General features: G+C 54.3%; 1 protein-coding gene across 1 annotated transcript in view; it reads left to right on the top strand.

The window, feature by feature from the left end:
- Positions 1–18,790, top strand: part of LOC109380026 (phosphatase and actin regulator 3-like) — a 139,269-nt gene that overhangs the window by 88,082 nt on the left and 32,397 nt on the right. The window contains exons 4-7 of the mRNA XM_019637160.1: positions 191–373; positions 6,905–7,105; positions 10,269–10,443; positions 11,203–11,450. Coding sequence (XP_019492705.1) covers positions 191–373; positions 6,905–7,105; positions 10,269–10,443; positions 11,203–11,450 — 807 coding nt within the window. The remainder of the gene's footprint in view (positions 1–190; positions 374–6,904; positions 7,106–10,268; positions 10,444–11,202; positions 11,451–18,790) is intronic.

Here is an 18,790-nt window from a genome sequence, read left to right as displayed (position 1 = left end):
CAGTGGTATAGAGGGCAGGGGCTGAGGGGCATTGCACGCTCGGAGGTACCTGAGGAAGACAGTGTGGAGTGGGCCCCCGGGGACTGTGGGGGAGGCGTTCAGACCACGCCTGGGCCTGGGAAGGCACCTGGCATGATGAAAGCACACGGGGAGGGCGGGCAGGTAGGCTGACAGCAAGATCTCCTTGCAGACACTGAAAGCAAAGCATGCGGCCCTGACAGAGGGCCCCGAGCTGCACAGAGCGAACCGTCCACTCCCAAGCAGGAGACGCTGATCCTGGAAGATGCCCAGCCGGGAAGCCCTTCAGCCACCGGGACAGACCAGGCTTCTCTGGATGAGCCGCTGTCCTCAGAGACCCGCTCGGACGATACAGGTATTGGCCGGAGACCGTTGGGGTTGTGCTGCTCCCGGGTAGCCATCAGCCTGGGTGGCAACTGGGGTCCCGGCCAGGGCCTGGGCAGCAGCTCCGGCAGGAGACTGTCCTCAGGGGCACGGCTACGCCCGGGCCGCGAGCTGTGCCGCGCGCAGCCATGCGGTGGGGTTTCAGTGTCTGCAGGAGCATTTTTCTCCTGTATTCCCAAGTTCGGCACAGCCAGTCAATGAAGATGCTTACAGATGCGCACAGGTGCCCCTCCCCCATATACCTTCCTCCCCAGATACCTTTGCTTGTTCACTGGGAACTTCTGAGCAGAAAATTCTCCCTCAAGGAGCCAGTGTCCAGTGGGAGCGTCTTAGCTGACCCCAAGACCATTGGGCAGGAAGGAGGGAGAGGGACCTTCCCAGAGACCTAAGTCCCACAGCAGTGGCTGCCTCCCCTGGAGGGCGTAGCCTCATTCCCTGAGCTGGTGCTTCAGTGTCTGCCGCACGGCGCCCTGGCGTGGTGGGTGCTGGTGAAGGCGCAGCTGCCGTGCTCCTTCCGTGGGAGGGCGCTTGTCGCCGCTTCTCTGCCAGGCATGCTGGGTGCACTGCTCCAAGCCTCCTTTGTCCCCTCTGTTAAAAGGGACAAACAATGGGGACTATGTTTTCGGAGGGTGGGAGGAGCTTAGCACAGTGTCTGCCACATTAATTGTCAGTGGGGCTGTGATGTTGCAGTCGTCATCGGTAGTGGTCGGTGGTGGTGATTATTTTAACTGAATAGACCAGGACAGTTGCCAGCTGTGGGGAAGTGGAGAAAAAAAGGAGGGTGGAGAGGAAGAAAAGCATGACCCAGCAAAGAAACCTGGGGGTGCTTAGAGATACCCCCGCCTTGCACCCTGACCTGTTAGCAGCGTTTCTAGAGAAGTCTTCCTGGAGACCTCACTGTCGAGCTGGAAGCCTGTTCCCTAGTACGACTGCAGCTGTCAGTTTGCCAGGCATGGTGTGCGGCCTGGAGCTCGAACTGTGTCCACAAGAGTAGGAGGCTGGAGAGCCAGTCCGTGAGGATGGGTCTGCTGGGGCTCCTGTGGCCGACTGTGCCTGGGCTTCACAGCCAGTAGGCGTCTGTCCTCTGCTGCCTCCTCTGCCAAACAAGTCTCACCTGTGCTGCTCTCTGCAGCCGCTGTGCACAGCATCCCTCCAGCATTTACAGGCACCTGCCAAGAGCGGGTGGCTGTGCCTTTCCGGTTTCCCTCCGACTGGGGGACGCAATAGGAGTTTGGGGTCTGAAGAGTTGTGGCCCTTGGGGTGGCCCTGGCCTCTCCCACAGAGGCCCTCTTGGCACACCCGTGTCCCGCTGTCCCCCAGGCATCACACTTCAGTCGGGGGAGGTTGGCACGATTCTGATGGCCTGGCGAAGCATCTTCCACCTGTGTCCTTGCAGCTGAGTGCTGCCCTTGGCCACTGAGCCTGCGCTCTGCTGGGGAGCTGCCCGGCCTCCTGCTGGTGCCTGGCGCCTCTCTCTGGCAGATCTTTTCTGCTTGCTCAGCCCCGAGCAGCGTGCCTGCTCTCGACACCCATCTAACATCAGGCGAGCTCTCTATCCAGATGCTTTGGGGACGGATTTGAGAGCAGGCTTGGTTTGTGGAGAGCATACGTTTGTATGAAGGACGTTTCTGTGGGTGGGATGTGCTGTTGAGTCTGGGGGTCACAATGGTTAAAGTGCCTGGGCCTTATCCTCCCAGAGTGATGGAAGAAGGTGGGCTTCAGTGACTTCTGTTCCTAGACCTGAGCCCTACACTGGGGTTTGTATGCAACAGAAGAGCCTCTGCTGAGCGTTCGGTGGGTGAGAAGCGACCTCTGCTGGTCAGGTCAGGACAAGGACAGCCCCGAGGGAGGGATCCCAAATTCAGGGAACTTGCAAAGCTGACGTTGTCTTCTTTTTTTTCTTTAATTCGATTATAACATTTGGGACTTGAATGGATGTTAAAGTTTCCATTTCTACAAGATTCCAAACTATTGTATAATGGTAGCTACACACAACTCATGTGAGATGCAGAGAAAGATGGAGGCTTAGAAAGGAGACGTTGCAAACCAGCACCCCAGCCTGTGGACCCCTCAGATAGGTCAGGGACACGAGGGGGTGATTGTGTGATGAGCATAGATCGGTTTTATGAGAGAATTTGGAGGATAGTTTTGGAGCGAGTTGCTGGTGTGTTGAGTTCCAGCATCTTAAGATGGGGGAATCCACGTTCCACCTTGGGCTAGGGGGGTGGAGGGACCGCTGTGGGGCTGTTAGAACTTTGCCCTGTGATTTCTCTGTGAGGGGGTGTGAGCCATGACCACTAACTCAGTCCCAGAGCTGTCCTGTGCTGTTGGCACCAGCTACATGGCTATTTCAATTAATTAAAACTAAGTGAAGGTTAAGTTCAGCTCCCAGTCACACCAGCCATTTGCCAGGTGCTCACTGGCCACATGGGGCTGGTGGCTGCTGTACTGGGCACCTATCATTTCAGAAAGGTCCTTTGGGCAGCACTGTGGGTGAGAGGGGCACAGCAAGGGGGGCCTTTGCTGTTTGGATTGGCCAGTCCTTCCAGAGTTTCCTCTACCAACAGAGACCCTGCGACCCACAAAGCCAGAGCCCCTTACAGAAAACGTTTGCCGACCTCTGGTTTGGAGAATGGATTTGGGGCAGAGTGGCAGTGAAGGCTGCCAGGAGGCTGCTGCTGGGTTCCAGGCAGAGGCCATGGCAGCTGACACTGGGAGGACAAGTGGGCGTTTCTGAGAAATAGTTTGGAAGCAGAGCACACAGTGTCTATTTGTGAGCTAAGACAAGAGGGCAGAGCACAAGGTGGAGAGGACAAGAGAGGGACCGAGTGTCGTGTCCGGCCTGGCTGGCAGCTGGAGGCAGGTGGGCTGAGTAGCAGGCCCGGCGAAGGCTCTGCGTTAGTGGACGCCATGTCCTCAGCCCCTAGAAAGGTGCCTGGGCCACTACTAGGCAGTTGCTCAAGGACATTTTTCAGATGGATGGATAGATGGATTAGTAAAAGAGAAGGGGTTACTTATTGGACATCAAGGGACGGGTTGGGTTGGGTTTCATTTTGCCTATTTGACTTCGGATGGCAATGAAAAGTGGCCAATTGTGAAAGAGTCTGGAGCTCTGAGGGGAGGTCAAGGGTCGGCGAGAGATGGGATTGATTCTGAAGCCAAAGGACTGGATGGGATCAGCCAGTGAGAGAGCGAGATGGAGAAGAGGACCGCGAGCTGGGTCCCGGGTCCTGGGGCCGCCCAGGTGGGGCCTGTGAGAGGCTGAGCAGGTGTGGCCAGCATGGCAGGAGGAAACCAGGGCAGAACCTGGAGAATGTGGTGTCCAGATGCCAAGAGGGAAGTGTTAGAGATACAGACACTGAAGGGCTGTGCTGAGACAGACCCAAGGGTGGGGACACTGACCCTGGGCTGCTATGTCCCCTGTTATCCCGTCCCTCGGTGACACTTCCAGGGAACCATGGAGTCCAGTTGAAACACCACTTGCCTTGTCCAAACTCCTGGGTCCATGGCAGGAGACTGAGGCCCACGTCCATGTTTCCATGGTGGGAGGACCCAGGCGAGTGCTGGGACAGCGTGTCACAGCCGGGGCTCTCACCCTGGGCCTTCACCAGGCGGGCACCACAGTGCTTCCCTTCAGAAATCTATGTCAAGCAGTGGTTCTCAGCCGTGGGCACCTTGTCCCCACCCCAGGGCGCAGTGGGCAGTGTCTGGAGACATTTTTGGCAGTCACAACTGGGAAGATGACTGGCGTCTTGTAGACAGAGGTGAGGGAGGCTGCCAAACACCTCCGAGGGCAGCCCCTGACAACAGAGTGATCTGGCCCAGCGTGTCGGCCGTGTACGGCTGAGAACCCCTGACCTGGAATGTGACGGAGACCCGTCTGTGTGCCGTAATCATCCTTCTATCTCTGGCAGGATGGCCCCTCAGCGGCCAAAGTCAGATGAACGTTGCGATGCTCCAACACACCTTTCCTTCTGACCTCGTGTAAGCGCCCCCGCCATCGCGGTGGGCAGGATCGGATTCCATACACACGTCTGCACAGATGAGGGGGCCAGGGCTCAGGGAGGTGGAGACCAGGTCACCTGTCTGGAAATGAGTCAGACACAGACACAGCAGAGGAAGGGGGATGGTTGTGGGAGAAGGGCGTGCTTCCGGCCAGGCGAGCGGTTCCTGTGCCAGCTCTCTCTCCCGAAACCATGATTTAGAAACACGCTGAATGTCTGGGGACAGGAACTGAGCCTGATGGGGTCCCATGAGCTCAAGCCAGCCCTATGCCTGTGCTTCCTGCCGAGGGCCTGGGCTGTGGAGCCGTGTCCCGAGGATCAGTGTCACTGCCTTATTTACACGAGACAGGAAACCCGAAGACGTCATAGGACTGCTGCCCACATGGAGAAAAAGAACATTTCCTTGCTCACCTGTGGCTTAACAAGGAAAGCACACAACTGTTTTTACCTAGAAGGCGTAAAATGTTTATTTCAATGTTATTGTTAGTACACAACTTAAGTGAAACAATCAGAATTGTAGATTCTTAGAAGTTATCGGTTACAGGTCATAGGACATCACACTAGTCTTGAAGTCTGGGAGTCTAAAAAACTATTGACAACTAACACTTGAGAACAGTTTTATAAGTAGTGGTAATAATAATAATGGTAATAATAATTAAAAACGGACTTATCGTGTGGGTATCCGTGCACGACAGGATACTATAATGTGAGGTAAGGAGCATAGTGCAATGCTTCTCAGTTCAGACCAACTTCATGCTACAGAGCTGAGTCTGCCTCCTGCAGAGGGTCGGGGAGGGGGATTTTCTTTCTCAGATTTTGCTCAGCAGGGATTGGGAAGGCCAGCCCTTCTAAGAAAAAAAGACTACATTTCCGTGAGCTTCACAGGAGAAAGGGCCTAGCCTGAGAGATTTTTCAACTTTCAACACGGACAGTAAAAGAGCAGAAATGGTGCCCGCTCGCCGGGGCACATGGGGAATGCCGCGTTTGCTTCTGAGGTTTCAGTGGACACTCCCTAAGGGCAGGGCCCCGCCTGCCTCAGCCAGCACCTTGTTTTCAGCACCGCGGACAGCGCCCTGCCATGGTGAGCCCGCCCGGGTGCCACATCCCCTGATGGGTGGATGAGTCCCCCACAGTGACTTTTGGACCAGCTCTCTGGAGCTGTTCCCTGAGGGTTAGTATCTTCCTCCTCAGGTGGCTGTGCACCTGGGGTGTAGCCTGAGAGGGCAGGGGGTGCTGGGGTCCCAAGGAGGGGATGGGAGGCTGCCTCTCGTGTCAGGGAAGAAGGAAGGAAGGAAGGGGCCATTGGGACAGTGGGTTTGTGTCTGGGTCAGAAATGAGGGGACACCCCTGTCTGATAGCCTCGGTTTCCCCTGTAAAGCTGCTGGTGAGGCTGCATGGGGGAAGGGAGGCGGGAGGGAGACAATGAAGGTAGGAAAGAACCAAGAAATGTTTGAAGCAGAGTGACTGCAGGACGGAGGCAGAGAGGACCATGGAAGGTGGTGGTCCTGCGATGGCCGGGACTGGGCTTCTGTGTCGCCCCAGTTTTCCTGCAGCTCTCGGCACAGGTGGGAACTAGTGGGTCAAGGCTTCAGCCAGAGATGGGGTTTCTGAGCGTTAAATGTAAAGGAAGTGAAGCGGAGGACTTGGCGGGGGGAATGGGTGTGGGTGAGGTTGCTGCTGTGATGGACAGTGGACCTTGTGCTGGATAAAGAGAAAAGTGGGGGAGGAGATTGTTGATGGAGTGGAAGAAAGCAGAGGGGTAGACGGGCTGGAGGGTGGTGCTCAGGGGAGTGGAGGGGCAGCTCTTGGGGGGCCTGAGCCAGCAGCTGGAAGGAGAGGGGACGGGGGCTCCGGGTGGGCTGATCCTTCCTCAAAGCCTAACCTCCCTGCCCCTCCCCACCACGCATCTGGCCGGCATGCCAGGGCACGGGGCTGCTGCAAACTGGATGTGTCAAGTCAATAGCTGCTGAGTTTGGGGTCTGCAGTGGGCCAGGCAGGCACACATTTCATTGTACTTCTTGTTTAAGCTTCAAGCCTGGGAAGGACTCTGGTCGCTAGTCCAGTGTCACGCGTGGGTAAATGGAGGCACAGAGAGGTTGAGTCACTTACCCAAGGTCACGGAGTCCGTGCGAGGGCCGACTGGAGCCCAGGTGCATCAGATTCCAAAACCTGTGATCATGAACCCCACCCCCAGGCAAAACAGGAGCTTTGGCACCACCTGTTGGGTGAAAAAAGGGATGGAACCACTCAAGCTCTTGAAATGATTCTCCCCCTACCTTCCTTCTCCTCTCTCTGCCCCTGATGGATGAATGGAAGGAAGGACGTTCTATCGATCTTTGAACTCACAGGAAGTCACGTCTGTATGTGCAGTGACCCTTTCGCGTTCTGCTCGTTGTTAACACCCACCCCCGCCCCCACCCCCCTTTCTCTCCTCGCTCACGTCCACCCCAATCAGAGGAGCCGTGGTTTGTGAACACTCTGTTTTGTCTTGGAACCAGCCACATGCAGAGGTGAAGAAGCAGACGCCGCCGGCAGCCTTCCGCCCACCACGGACGAGTCCTCTCAAGCCTTAGCTGGGCCCGACGCCCTGGACAGCCCTCCCAGAACCCTGGAGAGATCCGTGGGAAAGCTCCCCAGCCCCCCGCTGCTGCCCACCCCACCGCCCAAGGCAGGCGCCAAAGCCACGAAAAATGTCACAGGTGGGTCCGCACACATCACCCTTCCTTCCACTCATCCACCAATGCGTCAGCCAGTCCTGATGGGGCTCCCGCTGTGGAACAGCTAGTTCACCCTCTTTGCTTCTGTGACTTGGGCTTCGGACAGGTGCATGAGGGCTGTTCTTAGCGAGGACCACTGGTCGTCAGACCACTGAGGCTCCCTCAAGGAGACACAGCCCGTCCCCAGGATGAGGACCTTCTCTCTGTCTGGGTGTCTAGCTGTCCTCCTATTTCTGCTTCTCTCTCTCTCTCCCCTCCTTCCCTTCCTCTCTCAGCCTCTCACCACCTCTCTACTCATCTGCATTTCACCAATTCCTTCTCCAGAGAGTTCTGTCCAGCAAGGCGGAGCCAGGAGTCAACACCAGACTGTAGGGCGGTAGTCAGAGAGGGGCGCATGGCTGGGCAGAGGCCCCAAAGCCTCCCACTTCTGTAGCTCTGTCTACGTTGCCTGAAAAATCCCAGGAAGTTGGGACCTTTACTTTCCAAGCCTGCGTATCTCTTGTCCTGTCATTGATGGAAACTGGAGACACTGCTAGTCTTGGGGGAAAAGCAGGCCCTTCACCAAGAGGTTCTTTTTTTGAGAATAAGCCCTGGCACGCTGCCTTTGAGGGTGTGAAGGTGACAATGGACAGCAGAGTGACGCAGCTCCGTCCCAAGCCCTTGACCACTACCCAGAAGACGACGACTTAACGCCTTGTCAGTGTGCTCCAGCCCCAGCCACTCCAAGGAGGCCCCGGTCCACACGACCCATTCAGAGTCCATGTGTTGGCCTCTGGGGACAAGGGGACATGTGCCCAATTGGCAGTGGAGGAAACGGAGGCTCAGCAGGCTCCGGCAACTTGTCCCAGGTCCCCCCAGCTGGTGGAGATGAACACAGTTCTGGGCCCAGTGCTCATCCCCCCTCCCCCTGACACACTCCCCACGCTGCCCTCCCTTCTCCCCCTCGCCTCACCTGGTCAGTGCCCATGCCTCCCTGTTCCTACTTCCGGGAGCTTTTCCTGACCCAAACCCAGTGGCCACACGTGCCTGGCCTTCTGGCATTTGCCACGTCGTTTACCGTGTATAGTGGGTTGAATGGTGTCCCCTCAATTCATGTCCAGCCAGCATCGTAGAACGCGGCCGGCCGTCTTTGGAAAAGGGTCTTTGCAGATATAATTAGATAAGGATCGAGATGCCACCATCCTGGGTTAGGGAGGGCCCTACATCCAATGACAGTGTCCTCAAAAGAGACACAGAAGGACACACAGAGATGATGTGAAGAAAGAGGCAGATATTGGAGTGACGTGTCTACAGGCCAAGGGACACCGAGGACGGCCAGCAGCCACCAGAAGCTGGGAAAGCGGCCTGGGGCGGTTTCTCCCTCACAGCCCCCAGAGGAACCAGCCCTGCCGACACCTTGATTTTGGATTTCCAGCCTCTGGAACTGAAAGAGGGTAAACATATGTTGTCCTGAGCCACCCAGTTCGTGGCACGCTGTTACAGCGGCCCCAGGAACCTAAACCTCCTCGTCTGGGGTTATTTCTCCGTCTCCGCCTCTCTCCCCAGACAGCCCCTGACGGCCACGTCTCTGCGTCACCATCACAGCCCGCGCCTGGCATACAGCAGGTGCTCAGCGTGTGAGGGTGGCAGTGATCCAAGGCCCAGACGGATGCCCTGAACCCCTGTCTGCTTTCTGCATCTCTCTGCATCTCTGGGAATGAGTCAAAGTTCGCAGCCCTTGAGTGACACGACCACACAGACTGGAGTAAGAGTTTTGAGGCAAAAAGATTCTGTTTGGCATCTTGTTAGTATCTCTGTGATGATCCGCCTTTCCGTCCACTGAAACCGGGGTCAGTTGGAGCTCCGTTTGGTTGGGCACCGTTCGTTGGGCTGTGTTCTGGCTGATGTGTCATTTGTTCTGGACCCTCAGGAACACAGCTTGGGAGGTGCAGCCCCAAGGTTCCTGTCACGTGACCCTTCCACGTTTCCTGCATCTGAAACTCTGGGTCCCCAGGCCTGTGGGTCAGCTCCTCTGACTTCCACCCATCCCTCAGGGGCACGGAGCTCCAGAGCACTCACCAGCCATGTCGCCAGCTAATCTGGGGACCGGACTAGAAGCAGAGGGGACAGCAGGTGGCTACGAGCTTTAGGCTTCGGCCTGGATCCCTCACAGCTGAGACTACATTTGGGAGCGTTTATTTTCTCCACTGTCCCCCTCACTTTTGGGGAAATGTTTGCCTCATGTGAATGCTAGGTGGCAGTGGAGGGGGAGAGAGGCCCCTCAGCTGGGCTTTCCTGGGCCCCAAGAGGACGGTGCACAAGCTTAGCCCCACTGGGCTCTTTCTTGTCTGAGAGACACAGTGGACCAGCCCCAGGCTTCGTCCCCGCTCTGTCCCCCAGAGTCCAGGGCATCCCTGCCCCCACTTCCCTCCCAGACTTGCTTTGCTGGGTCTGCTTGGTGCTCAGTATATTTTAAGGCTGGTCGCCAACATGTTTAGCATAGTAAAGTGTGTTCAAGTATTAGATAGTAATATGTATAAAGGCACAGGAAATGTTTACCTTTAATCCACGTTATTTCTGGCTTCTCTTGCCAAGTCCTCATATCTGGCAGCCCTGAGTCACAGCGGCCCCGTTAAGACGGACGGACGGTGCTCCTCTGTTGGCCGCAGTCCCCGCCCCTCCCTTTGGCAGGGATTGCAGGAGGCCCTTGTCTTCCCTGTGTTTCAGCTGCCCGGGCCCTGGAGGCCTGTGAGTTAGCCTCGGGGCGGGCTTCCGCTGCCCGGGCCCAGCTGGGCGATGGCTCCCTGTATGGAGGCCCCGTGGCCTCTGCCAGCCACACCTGGAGCCACGCTGCCAGGTCCATCCCAGCCCCGTCACCTGCTGCAGGTGCACGGCCTGGAATTGGCTTCTGAACCTCAGCTTCCTCATCTGAAAAATGAGTGACACACGGTCCCCTGGGCAGGACACGTGCTCAGCTGAGCAGCACTCGTTAGGTGTGTCCATGATGGACAGCGGTGCCCCGGTCCCGAGGGAGCCCAGGCTGATGACACCGGCGGGTCGCCTGGCCAGGGGCCTGCATCCTCTGCCCCACGGCTCATGTCTCAGCAACGCTCTTCCTCCCTGTCCCTGCAGACTCACGCTCTTGTGGGTTCCTCTCGCCCCCCAGGCCAGGCTGCGCTCTTCCAAGGCTCTGGCGGGAAGAACACTGACCCTCCCCTCCGAGGACAGCTTTCCACGCCCACGGGGTCTCCACATCTCACCACCGTCCACCGGCCGCTGCCGCCCAGCCGCGTCATCGAGGAGCTGCACAGGGCGCTGGCCACCAAGCACCGCCAGGACAGGTGAGGCCCCTGCCCTCCCAGAGGAGAGCTGGGTGCCCGCACTCCAGCCGGGCCAGCCTCCTGGGGTACACTGTGCAGTCACCTGGGGTGAGGAGGGGGCTGGGCACAACGCTCTGCCGTCACTGTCCTGAAATTCTTAATCATTTTTGAACAAGGGGCCCTGCATTTGCGTTTCACACCGGGTTCTGCAGGTTGTCGTGGTGCCACATCCTGTGAGGGGACAGGGTGGGGTGTGTGTGCCATGGATCTCAGAGGATCCCGGTTGGGGCGGGGAGGCGCTCGTGAGAGAGACTCGCGAGGGAGGAAGCCTCAGAGTTTTCACCAGAGAAGACAGACACACGCTTGTCCCTGAGGCTCACCCTCGTCTTCTCAGTCTGTGCTTCCTGGAGTGTAAGGCAGCCAGTTGTTGGAGGGCAAAGCAGGTGACGGGACACATGTAGGGTTCGGCGGAAACGCCAGATCAAGTGGCCTTCTTGGGTCCTGGAAGTCCTTGGTCTGGGCAGTTGCTGCACTCAGCTTGGGTGAGTTTTATTACACACGTGCCCGCTCTTCAGAACAGCACGTTCTCCGCGCCATGGGGCTTGGACTCAGCCGTGTGTGCTGGTGGCGCTTCTTGTCCTGTGTGCTTGGGACAGAAGCCGAGAAGCCGTGCGTATGGGGGGCCGCCTCTGCAGCGTCCGTCATCGGCCCCTCACTGGGTTTCGCTGGGCGTCCAGGTGACGGGGACAGCGTGTCACTCGGGTTACCTTTCTGTTTCAGTTTTCAAGGGAGGGACAGTAAAGGGTCCCCGAAGAAGCGCATGGACGTCCGCCTGTCGAGAACGTCCAGCGTGGAGCGGGGCAGGGAGCGCGAGGAGGCCTGGAGCTTTGACGGGGCCTCGGGGGGCAGGCGGACTGCGGCCAGCGAGTCGGAGGAGAACAAGGAGAACGTGCTCTTGAGCTCCGAGCTCAAGGACGACCTGCTTCTGTACCAGGACGAGGAGGCCCTGAACGACTCCATCATCTCCGGTGAGCGTGGCGGGCGGGCGGCTGCCGAGGGGACCCTCCCAGGAGGTCCCGCCTCTGGGCGAGGGCTCGGAGCCTGCGTGTTTGGGGTGGCGCCCCTGCCCCCAGCATGGAGGCGGGACAGCAATGGAGGGCAACTCACCTCTGCAGACGGGCTCGGGGCGCCGAGTGGCAGGCACTGGGAGACCTTGCTTCATTTTGAAAATTGCACGTTCACTTTCCTGTGTTTGAAACCATGCAAACGTGGCTCCACAAGTAACTTTGAGAGTGTCGCTACTTTGGATGACATGGCAGAAAGGAGGACACGTGGTCCTCCGGTGTCCGGTGTTTGGAACGTGTGGCTGAGAATGCCAGCGGGACAGTGAGAGCTGGGGTTAGGGGAGGGTTCCATCGGAAGTGGTACAAACGCTTGTTTGGGGCCAGACGTCACAAGGCCCTTGGAAGCCCAGCTTCGTATCCGTCCTCACAACATGTTCTCAAGGTCACAGTCTGCCCTACCCTTGAGGACTCAGGGACTCGGGGAGCCAGAGCATCTTAGCCCCTTGACGAAGGGAACGGGGGTGCAGGCCAGGGGCAGGGAAAGCAGGCGTTCACTGTGTGGCCGTGGCAGGCTGTGCTGAGTGGCACTGTCACTCATGGGAGGGTCCCGGGTGGACGCTGTAGGGAGGGGTCCTGTTATTGAATGAGGGGCTGTTGTTCTTCTGGAGGCATCTCCTGGTGACTCACCGCCCTGGGCAGAGCGTGGACCTTTTGCAGCCGGGCCAGCCCACCTGCCTCTGATGGGACCTGCCATAGGACAGGGCTGGCCCCCGGCCCCTGTGGCCCTGGGCTGGTCCCCATGCCTCCCCTCCATTGCCTCCCTGATCAGATCAAACACACTCGTCCACAACACAGTGAATGTCCTTCGTAGCATGGGCACAGTTGCAATTTCACACTCATTTTTGTCATCATCTGACTGTCTTCTGTCTGCCCACTAATGTATCAATTATCCAATTGTTATACTTTATCTAATTTATGTGTTGGATGGTTATCCGCATAAGGGACAGTGCCAGCATGTTTGGCGCCGTGGTGCCCCCTCGTCCCCACAGAGCCTGGTTCTAAGTTACCGTCACAAATGGCTTTAAATGTTGCCCGTGATGCCGATGGGTCCCCACTCAGTCCTCCAGCCCAGGACACCGAGCACCAGGTGTCCCTCCTCTCTGCTGACTCGGCACCTCCCCCTGAGGGCTCCTGGGGGTGGCTGAGCGGATGTCTCCAGGTCTGAGCTCTTGACCACAGCTCCAAACCCGGACTGTGCCCCAGCCCTGTAAGCAGGGCCTCTGACCTTCCCGTGGTCACTTTCATGCTGTCTTGACTTTGTACCTGGCGTGCAGGTGGCCATACAGGGGAATAAAGGAGGCTGTGCCTGTAATGCATGAGTAGTGACAGCGCAGGGTTCCACATCCTGGCCAGGCCGTCATGTGGGAGATGAGCCATTTCTTTCTTCCTCCGTGGTTTCTCCCGGGGTGTGGGCCAAACCTGAGCCTCTTGTGACTTGACTCTTAAAACATGGTGCCCGTAACTGACCGTGGGGTTTGGTCACACTGTGGTAGGAAGGGTAGAACCCAGCCTGGAAACTCGGCATTGGATATCATGCCCTGCTCGTGTCCATGCTGTGCTTGGGGACGCTGTACTTGCTGTATTTGCAAACCCCAAGCAAAGCCTCCTCTCTTCCCGGGGCCTTTTGTGGGCACGTGTTTGGGGCTCAAGGTCAAAGCCTCACCCTCAGCCCTGAGAACACCCCATTGCCCACAGTCAGACTGATCTGGAGAGCTCTGCCATCTGCACGCTGAGCCACTGGGTGCTAGTCCCGCGCCCATAATCCGGGGTCCCCGAACCCCTGCAATCGAGTACAGAAAGCAAGTCCTTTGCTTCTCTCACATGCTCAGATGCGTCCGTATCTCCTGCACAGTTATGAATCTCTGAGATAAAATGATTGGAGGAAAAAATTCAATATTGGTTACAGAAAGAGTCCATAAATAAAATGTTGCTTTGGTGAGAAGTGCTCACAGCAGGAAAGACCCGTAACGGTGTTCTGCCTGGCCCAGCAGGACACGCGGATAGACAGAATGATATTGGCTTCTCTCGAGTTCAAACCCTGTTTCCTCTTGTCACGGCTGGTTCGTTATTTGTGGATCTCTGTGGTGCTGAAGCAGGAAAGTGCCAGGCAGTAGATTCATCCATTATTAATCATAAGAGCTGCAATGCTGCTTATTTATTTACCCGCCTAACGGACTGTGACGGAGCCTCTGCAGGCCTGGGCTCGTCCCATGTGACCATTCCGAGGAAACTTTTGTTATCAAGCATCTTGTCAACCGGAATTCTCTGTTTGTCGGCAGCACACGTGTCCACATTAGAATTTAATTTCTGGGGCTGCTGGTGGCACCATCCGAGCAGTCCTGTCTCGTGTATCAGCTGGACGGGCATCCTGCTCGACCCAGTTGCGGTGAAAACTCATTTGAGTGAGTCTCACAGTTGGATTTCCATGCGGGGCAAGTGTGACATCATGATGGATGCAGGAAAGTGCGTTACGGGCCGCATACCTAGGCCTCGTGCTAGGCGACACCGCTGGCAGTGTGTAAATGCTCCCACCTTATGCACCTTTATGTGCATGTGCGTTGGGCTCCAGGTAAAAGCAGGACATGGGGGCATTCTCAAATCCATCGAAAGCGATTTTTTAAGATTTTGTTTTTTTTAGAGCAGTTTTAGGTTCACAGCAAAATGAAGAGAAAGATGCAGAGATTTCCCATATTCCCCCTGCCCCCCAACACCTGTACAGCCTCCCCCCGTTATCAACATCCCCATCAGATAGTGCATTTGTTACAACGGATGAACCTATGTTGGCATGTCATCATCATCCAGTCTGCAGGTGACATTAAGATCACTCTCGGTGTTGTACCGTCTATGAGTTTTGACAAAGGTATAATGACATGTACCCACCATTACAGTGTCACACACAATTCACTGCCCTGAAAGTCCCCTGTGCCCCCCTGTCCATCCCTCCCTCCCCTGCCCCTTGGAACCCACTGGTCTTCGCTGTCTCCTTGGGTTTGTCTTTTCCAGAAGGTCATGTAGTTGGAATCACACAGCGTGTAGCCTTTTCAGATTCGCTCCCCTCACTTAGTCATGTGCATTTAAGGTTCCTCCATGTCTCTTCATGGCCTGACGGCTCATTTCTTGTTAGCGCTGAGTAATAGTCCACTGTCTGGATGGACAGTTTGTTTATCCATCACCCACTGGAGGACATCCTGGCGGCTTCCAAGTTCTGGCGATTATGAATAAAGCTGCTGTAAACGTCCGTGTGCAGGTTTCGTGTGGACAAGCTTTCAGCTCCTTTGGGTAAATACCAAGGAGCGTGATTGCTGGATCCTAGGAGTATGTTTAGTTCTGTAAGCAACCACCAAACTGCCCTCCAAAGCGGCTGCACCGTTTGCCTTCCCCACAGCGACTGAGAGTTCCTGTGGCTCCACGTCCCCGCCAGCATGTGGTGTCGGCGCTCTGGGTGTTGGCCGTCCTGACAGGGGTGCAGGGTGTCTCGTTGCCTTAATTTGCATTTCCCTGAGGACGAGATGGGGAGCGTTTTCTCACGTGCTTATTTGCCATCTGTGTATCTTCTTGGGTGAGGTCTGTTCAGGTCTTTGGCCCATTTTTTAATTGGGTTGTTTGTTTTTTTTAATTGCTGAGTTTTAAAAGTTTTTATACATTGTGGATAATAGTCTTTTATCAGATGTTTCTTTTGCAAATATGTTCTCCCCATCTATCATTTGTCTTATTCTCTTGCCATTGTCTTTTGCCCAACAGATGTTTTCAATTTTAATGAAGTTCAGCTTATCAATTATTTCTTTCATGGATCGTGCTTTGGGCAATGTCTCACCATACTTAAGGTCATCTAGATTTTCTTCCTGTTATATCCTAGAGATTTTATAGTTTCTAATTTTACATTTAGGTCTGTGATGCATTTTGCGAAGGGTATAAGGTCTGTGTCCAGATTCTTTTTTTTTTTGCATGTGGATGCCCAGTTCTAGCTAATTTGCTAATTAAAATTTAACTTAAATTTTTAATTAAATATTAAATTTAAATTAAAATTTTAATTGAATATTTAAATAAAAGTTTGTTTAATAGTTTAAATATCTGTTGCCAATATTTTGTGGAGGATTTTTACATCTGTGTTCATTTGAGAGGTGAGAGGCCTGTGGTTTTCTTTTCTTGTAATGTCTTTGCCTGGTTTCGGCATCAGGGTCATGCTGGCCTCATAGAAAGGGTTAGCATTCTTTCCTCTGCAAGAGATTATACGGAATTGGTATCATTTCTTCCTTAAAAATTTGGTAGAATTCACCAGTGAACCTACCTGGGCCTGTTGCTTTCTGTTTGGAAGGTTATTCATTATGGATTCAATTTCTTTAATAGATGAAAGCCTGTTCAGGTCATCTGTTCCTTCTAGTGTGATTTTTGGCAGGTTGTGTCTTTCAGGGAATCGGTCCATTGCATCTTGGTTATCAAGTTTGTGGGCATAGAGTTGTCGGTGTATTCCTCTATTCTTTCAATGTCCCTGGGATTGCTAGTGTTGCCCCCTCTTTCGTTTTTGATATTGGTAATTCGTGTCCTCTGTTTTCTTCAGCCTGGCTAGAGGCATATCGATTTTATTGATCTTTCCAAAGAGTCACCTTTTGGTTTCCTTGATCTTCTCTGTGGGTTTCCTGATTTGAATATCACTGTACTTCTTCTCTGATTCTTATTATTTCTTCTACTTACTTTGGATTGGATTTTCTCTTTTTCTAGTTTTCTAAATTGATAATTTAGATGATTGGTTTTAGCTCTTTCTCCTTTTCTGATAAATGCATCAGTGCTGTGAATTCCCCTCTAAGCTCTGCTTTCACTGCATCCCACAAATTTTGATAAGTTGTGTTTTCAATTTCATTGAGTTCAAAATATTTTTAAATTTCTCTTGAGATTTCCTCTTTGACCCAAATGTTATTTACAAGTATGTCTTTTAATCTCCATGTATATTTGGGATTTCCCACACAAAGAATATGTATGATTTGTGTATTCTTTTAAACTTGTTAACGTGTGTTTTATGGCCCAGGATGTGGTCTGTCTTAGTAAATGTTCCAGGTGAGCTTGGGAAGAATGCATATTCTGCTGTTGTTAGATGAAGTAATCCACAGATGCCACTTCTGTCCAGCTGATCGATGGTGGTTTGAGCTCAGCTTACTGGTTTTCTGCCTGCTGGGTCTGCCCGCTTCTGAGAGAGGGGTGTGGGGGTCTCCAGCTAGGACAGCAGATTCACCCGGTTCTCCTTGCAGTTCTATCTGTTTTTCTCTCACATAGCTTGACACTCTGCTGTTAGGTTCATACTCGTGAAGAATTGTGTCTTCTTGGGGAATTGACCCCTTTATCACTGTGCAATGCCCCTATTTAGCCTTGATAAGTTTCCTTACTTTAAAGTTTGCTCTGTGTGAAACTAATATAGCTATTCCTGCTTTCTTTTGATTAGTGTTATATTTTTCTCCATCCACTTACTCTTAATCTATATGTGTCTTTATATTTAAAGTGGGTTTCCTGTAGATTACATATTGTTGGGTCTTGTTTTTTGATCCACTCTGAGAATCTCTGCCTTTTAATTGGTATATTTAGACCATTGATGTACAAAGTGATTATTGACGTAGTTGGCTTAATGGCTACCATACTCGTTACTGGTTTTCATTTGTTGCCCTTGTTCTTCCACTCTTTTTCTACCTTTTGTGCTTTTAACTGAGCATTTTATATGATTTGATTTTTCTTTTCTTAGCATATCAGCTATACTTTTTTTTAGTGGCTGCCCTAGAGTTTCCATGTTTACATCCAGGCCCACTTTTAAATAACACTGTACCACTTCACAGGTAGCGTGAGGGCCTTATAATAACACGATAACCCTGCTTTCTTCCTCGCCTGTCCTCATCCCGGGATGCAGTTACTTCCTGTGCTTGAAGCTGGGGCTCGGGGGATGCAATTACCTGGAAACGCGGCCATTTCCACCGTGAACGCTAGGTGGCGCTATTGACAGTCGCTGGGATGCAGGATGCTCTGGAGAGCCTGGCTTCTTTGGGACAACCTGGGGGCCGTTCCTGGCGGAGCCTGTCAGGGTTTTGGGTGGCTGTCACTGAGCACCAGCCACAGAGCTGTGGGACCTCAGGCCCAGTGATAATCTGCCACAACCTAAGCTACTTTCTCTTTTGAGCCACTACTGCACACCAGGTACCTTGCTGGGCACTTCCCGTGCGTTCTGTCACCTAATCCCAAAACAGCCAGCCGAGGAAGGTACTGTTATTGTCCCTTTGTTACAGTTGAGGAAATCAAGGCAAAGAGAGGGGAAGGAACGTGCCCATTTTGAACCCAGGTCTGTCCAGTTCTGTAGCCAGGAGTGGAACCCATCATTCATCAGCCGACTCTCTTGGGCACTGGATGGTGCTGTGAACACAGCAACATGAGCGGGGTCACCACCTGCCACTGGCCTGAAGCAGGCAAGAGAGGCAGGACCCCCAAAGAGCGATTCCAGGGGTGAGAGGCGAGTACCAGGACGGGCACAGTGAAGAATACACTGTGATTTCTATGTCTTAGAGCAATGGTTCTGGGCCAGCTGCGTGTGAAAAGCTCCGATGCACGTCCCGGATGAGGAAATGCAGCAGAGGCCCAGGCCGCAGTGCTCACAGCCTCCGGGTGAACGTCTGTGCTATGCGTCCACCAGGCGGGGCGGGCGAACCCAGCTCTTAAACACGGACCTAGGGTCGCTGTGAAGGGGTTTGGAACATGTGGTTGACGCCTGCACTCTGACTTCCTGGAAAGGAGGCAGGATCAGTAATGTGGGGGGCGGGGGGGCTGGAGAGAGGGGGTGTCATTCAGTATACTGAGGGCCCTCAGGAGCGAACACTGAGGCTTCTCAGAGAAGAAATTCTGCTTCTAGACTGTGAGCCTCAGCTCCTGCCTCAGCCTGCAGCCGGCCCACCTGCCCTGCAGATTTCGGACTTGCCAGCCCCACATCGTGTGAGCCAATTCCTTAAATCTTACTACACACATCGCTCAGTGTGAACAGGGTGACCTGCACTGGCCCAGGAGGCCACCTCGGGGCAGAAGCCTTCAGGGCAGATGGAGCCCTGAGAATAAAATCATGAGAATAAAACAGGAGGAGGTGGGCATGTGCTTGGCATGGTGCTTGGCACTGCCCATCAGGGGACAGGTGCTGTGGAGGTCCCTCTGTGCGGTGAACAGGTGTGTGGAGGTCCCTCTGTGCGGTGAACAGGTGTGTGGAGGTCCCTCTGTGCGGTGAA

Source organism: Hipposideros armiger, unplaced genomic scaffold, assembly GCF_001890085.2.
Source record: "Hipposideros armiger isolate ML-2016 unplaced genomic scaffold, ASM189008v1 scaffold_32, whole genome shotgun sequence".
Taxonomy (NCBI): Eukaryota; Metazoa; Chordata; class Mammalia; order Chiroptera; family Hipposideridae; genus Hipposideros; species Hipposideros armiger.
The sequence above is the reverse complement of the archived record's forward strand: the minus strand, read 5'-3'. Positions and strand labels throughout refer to the sequence as shown.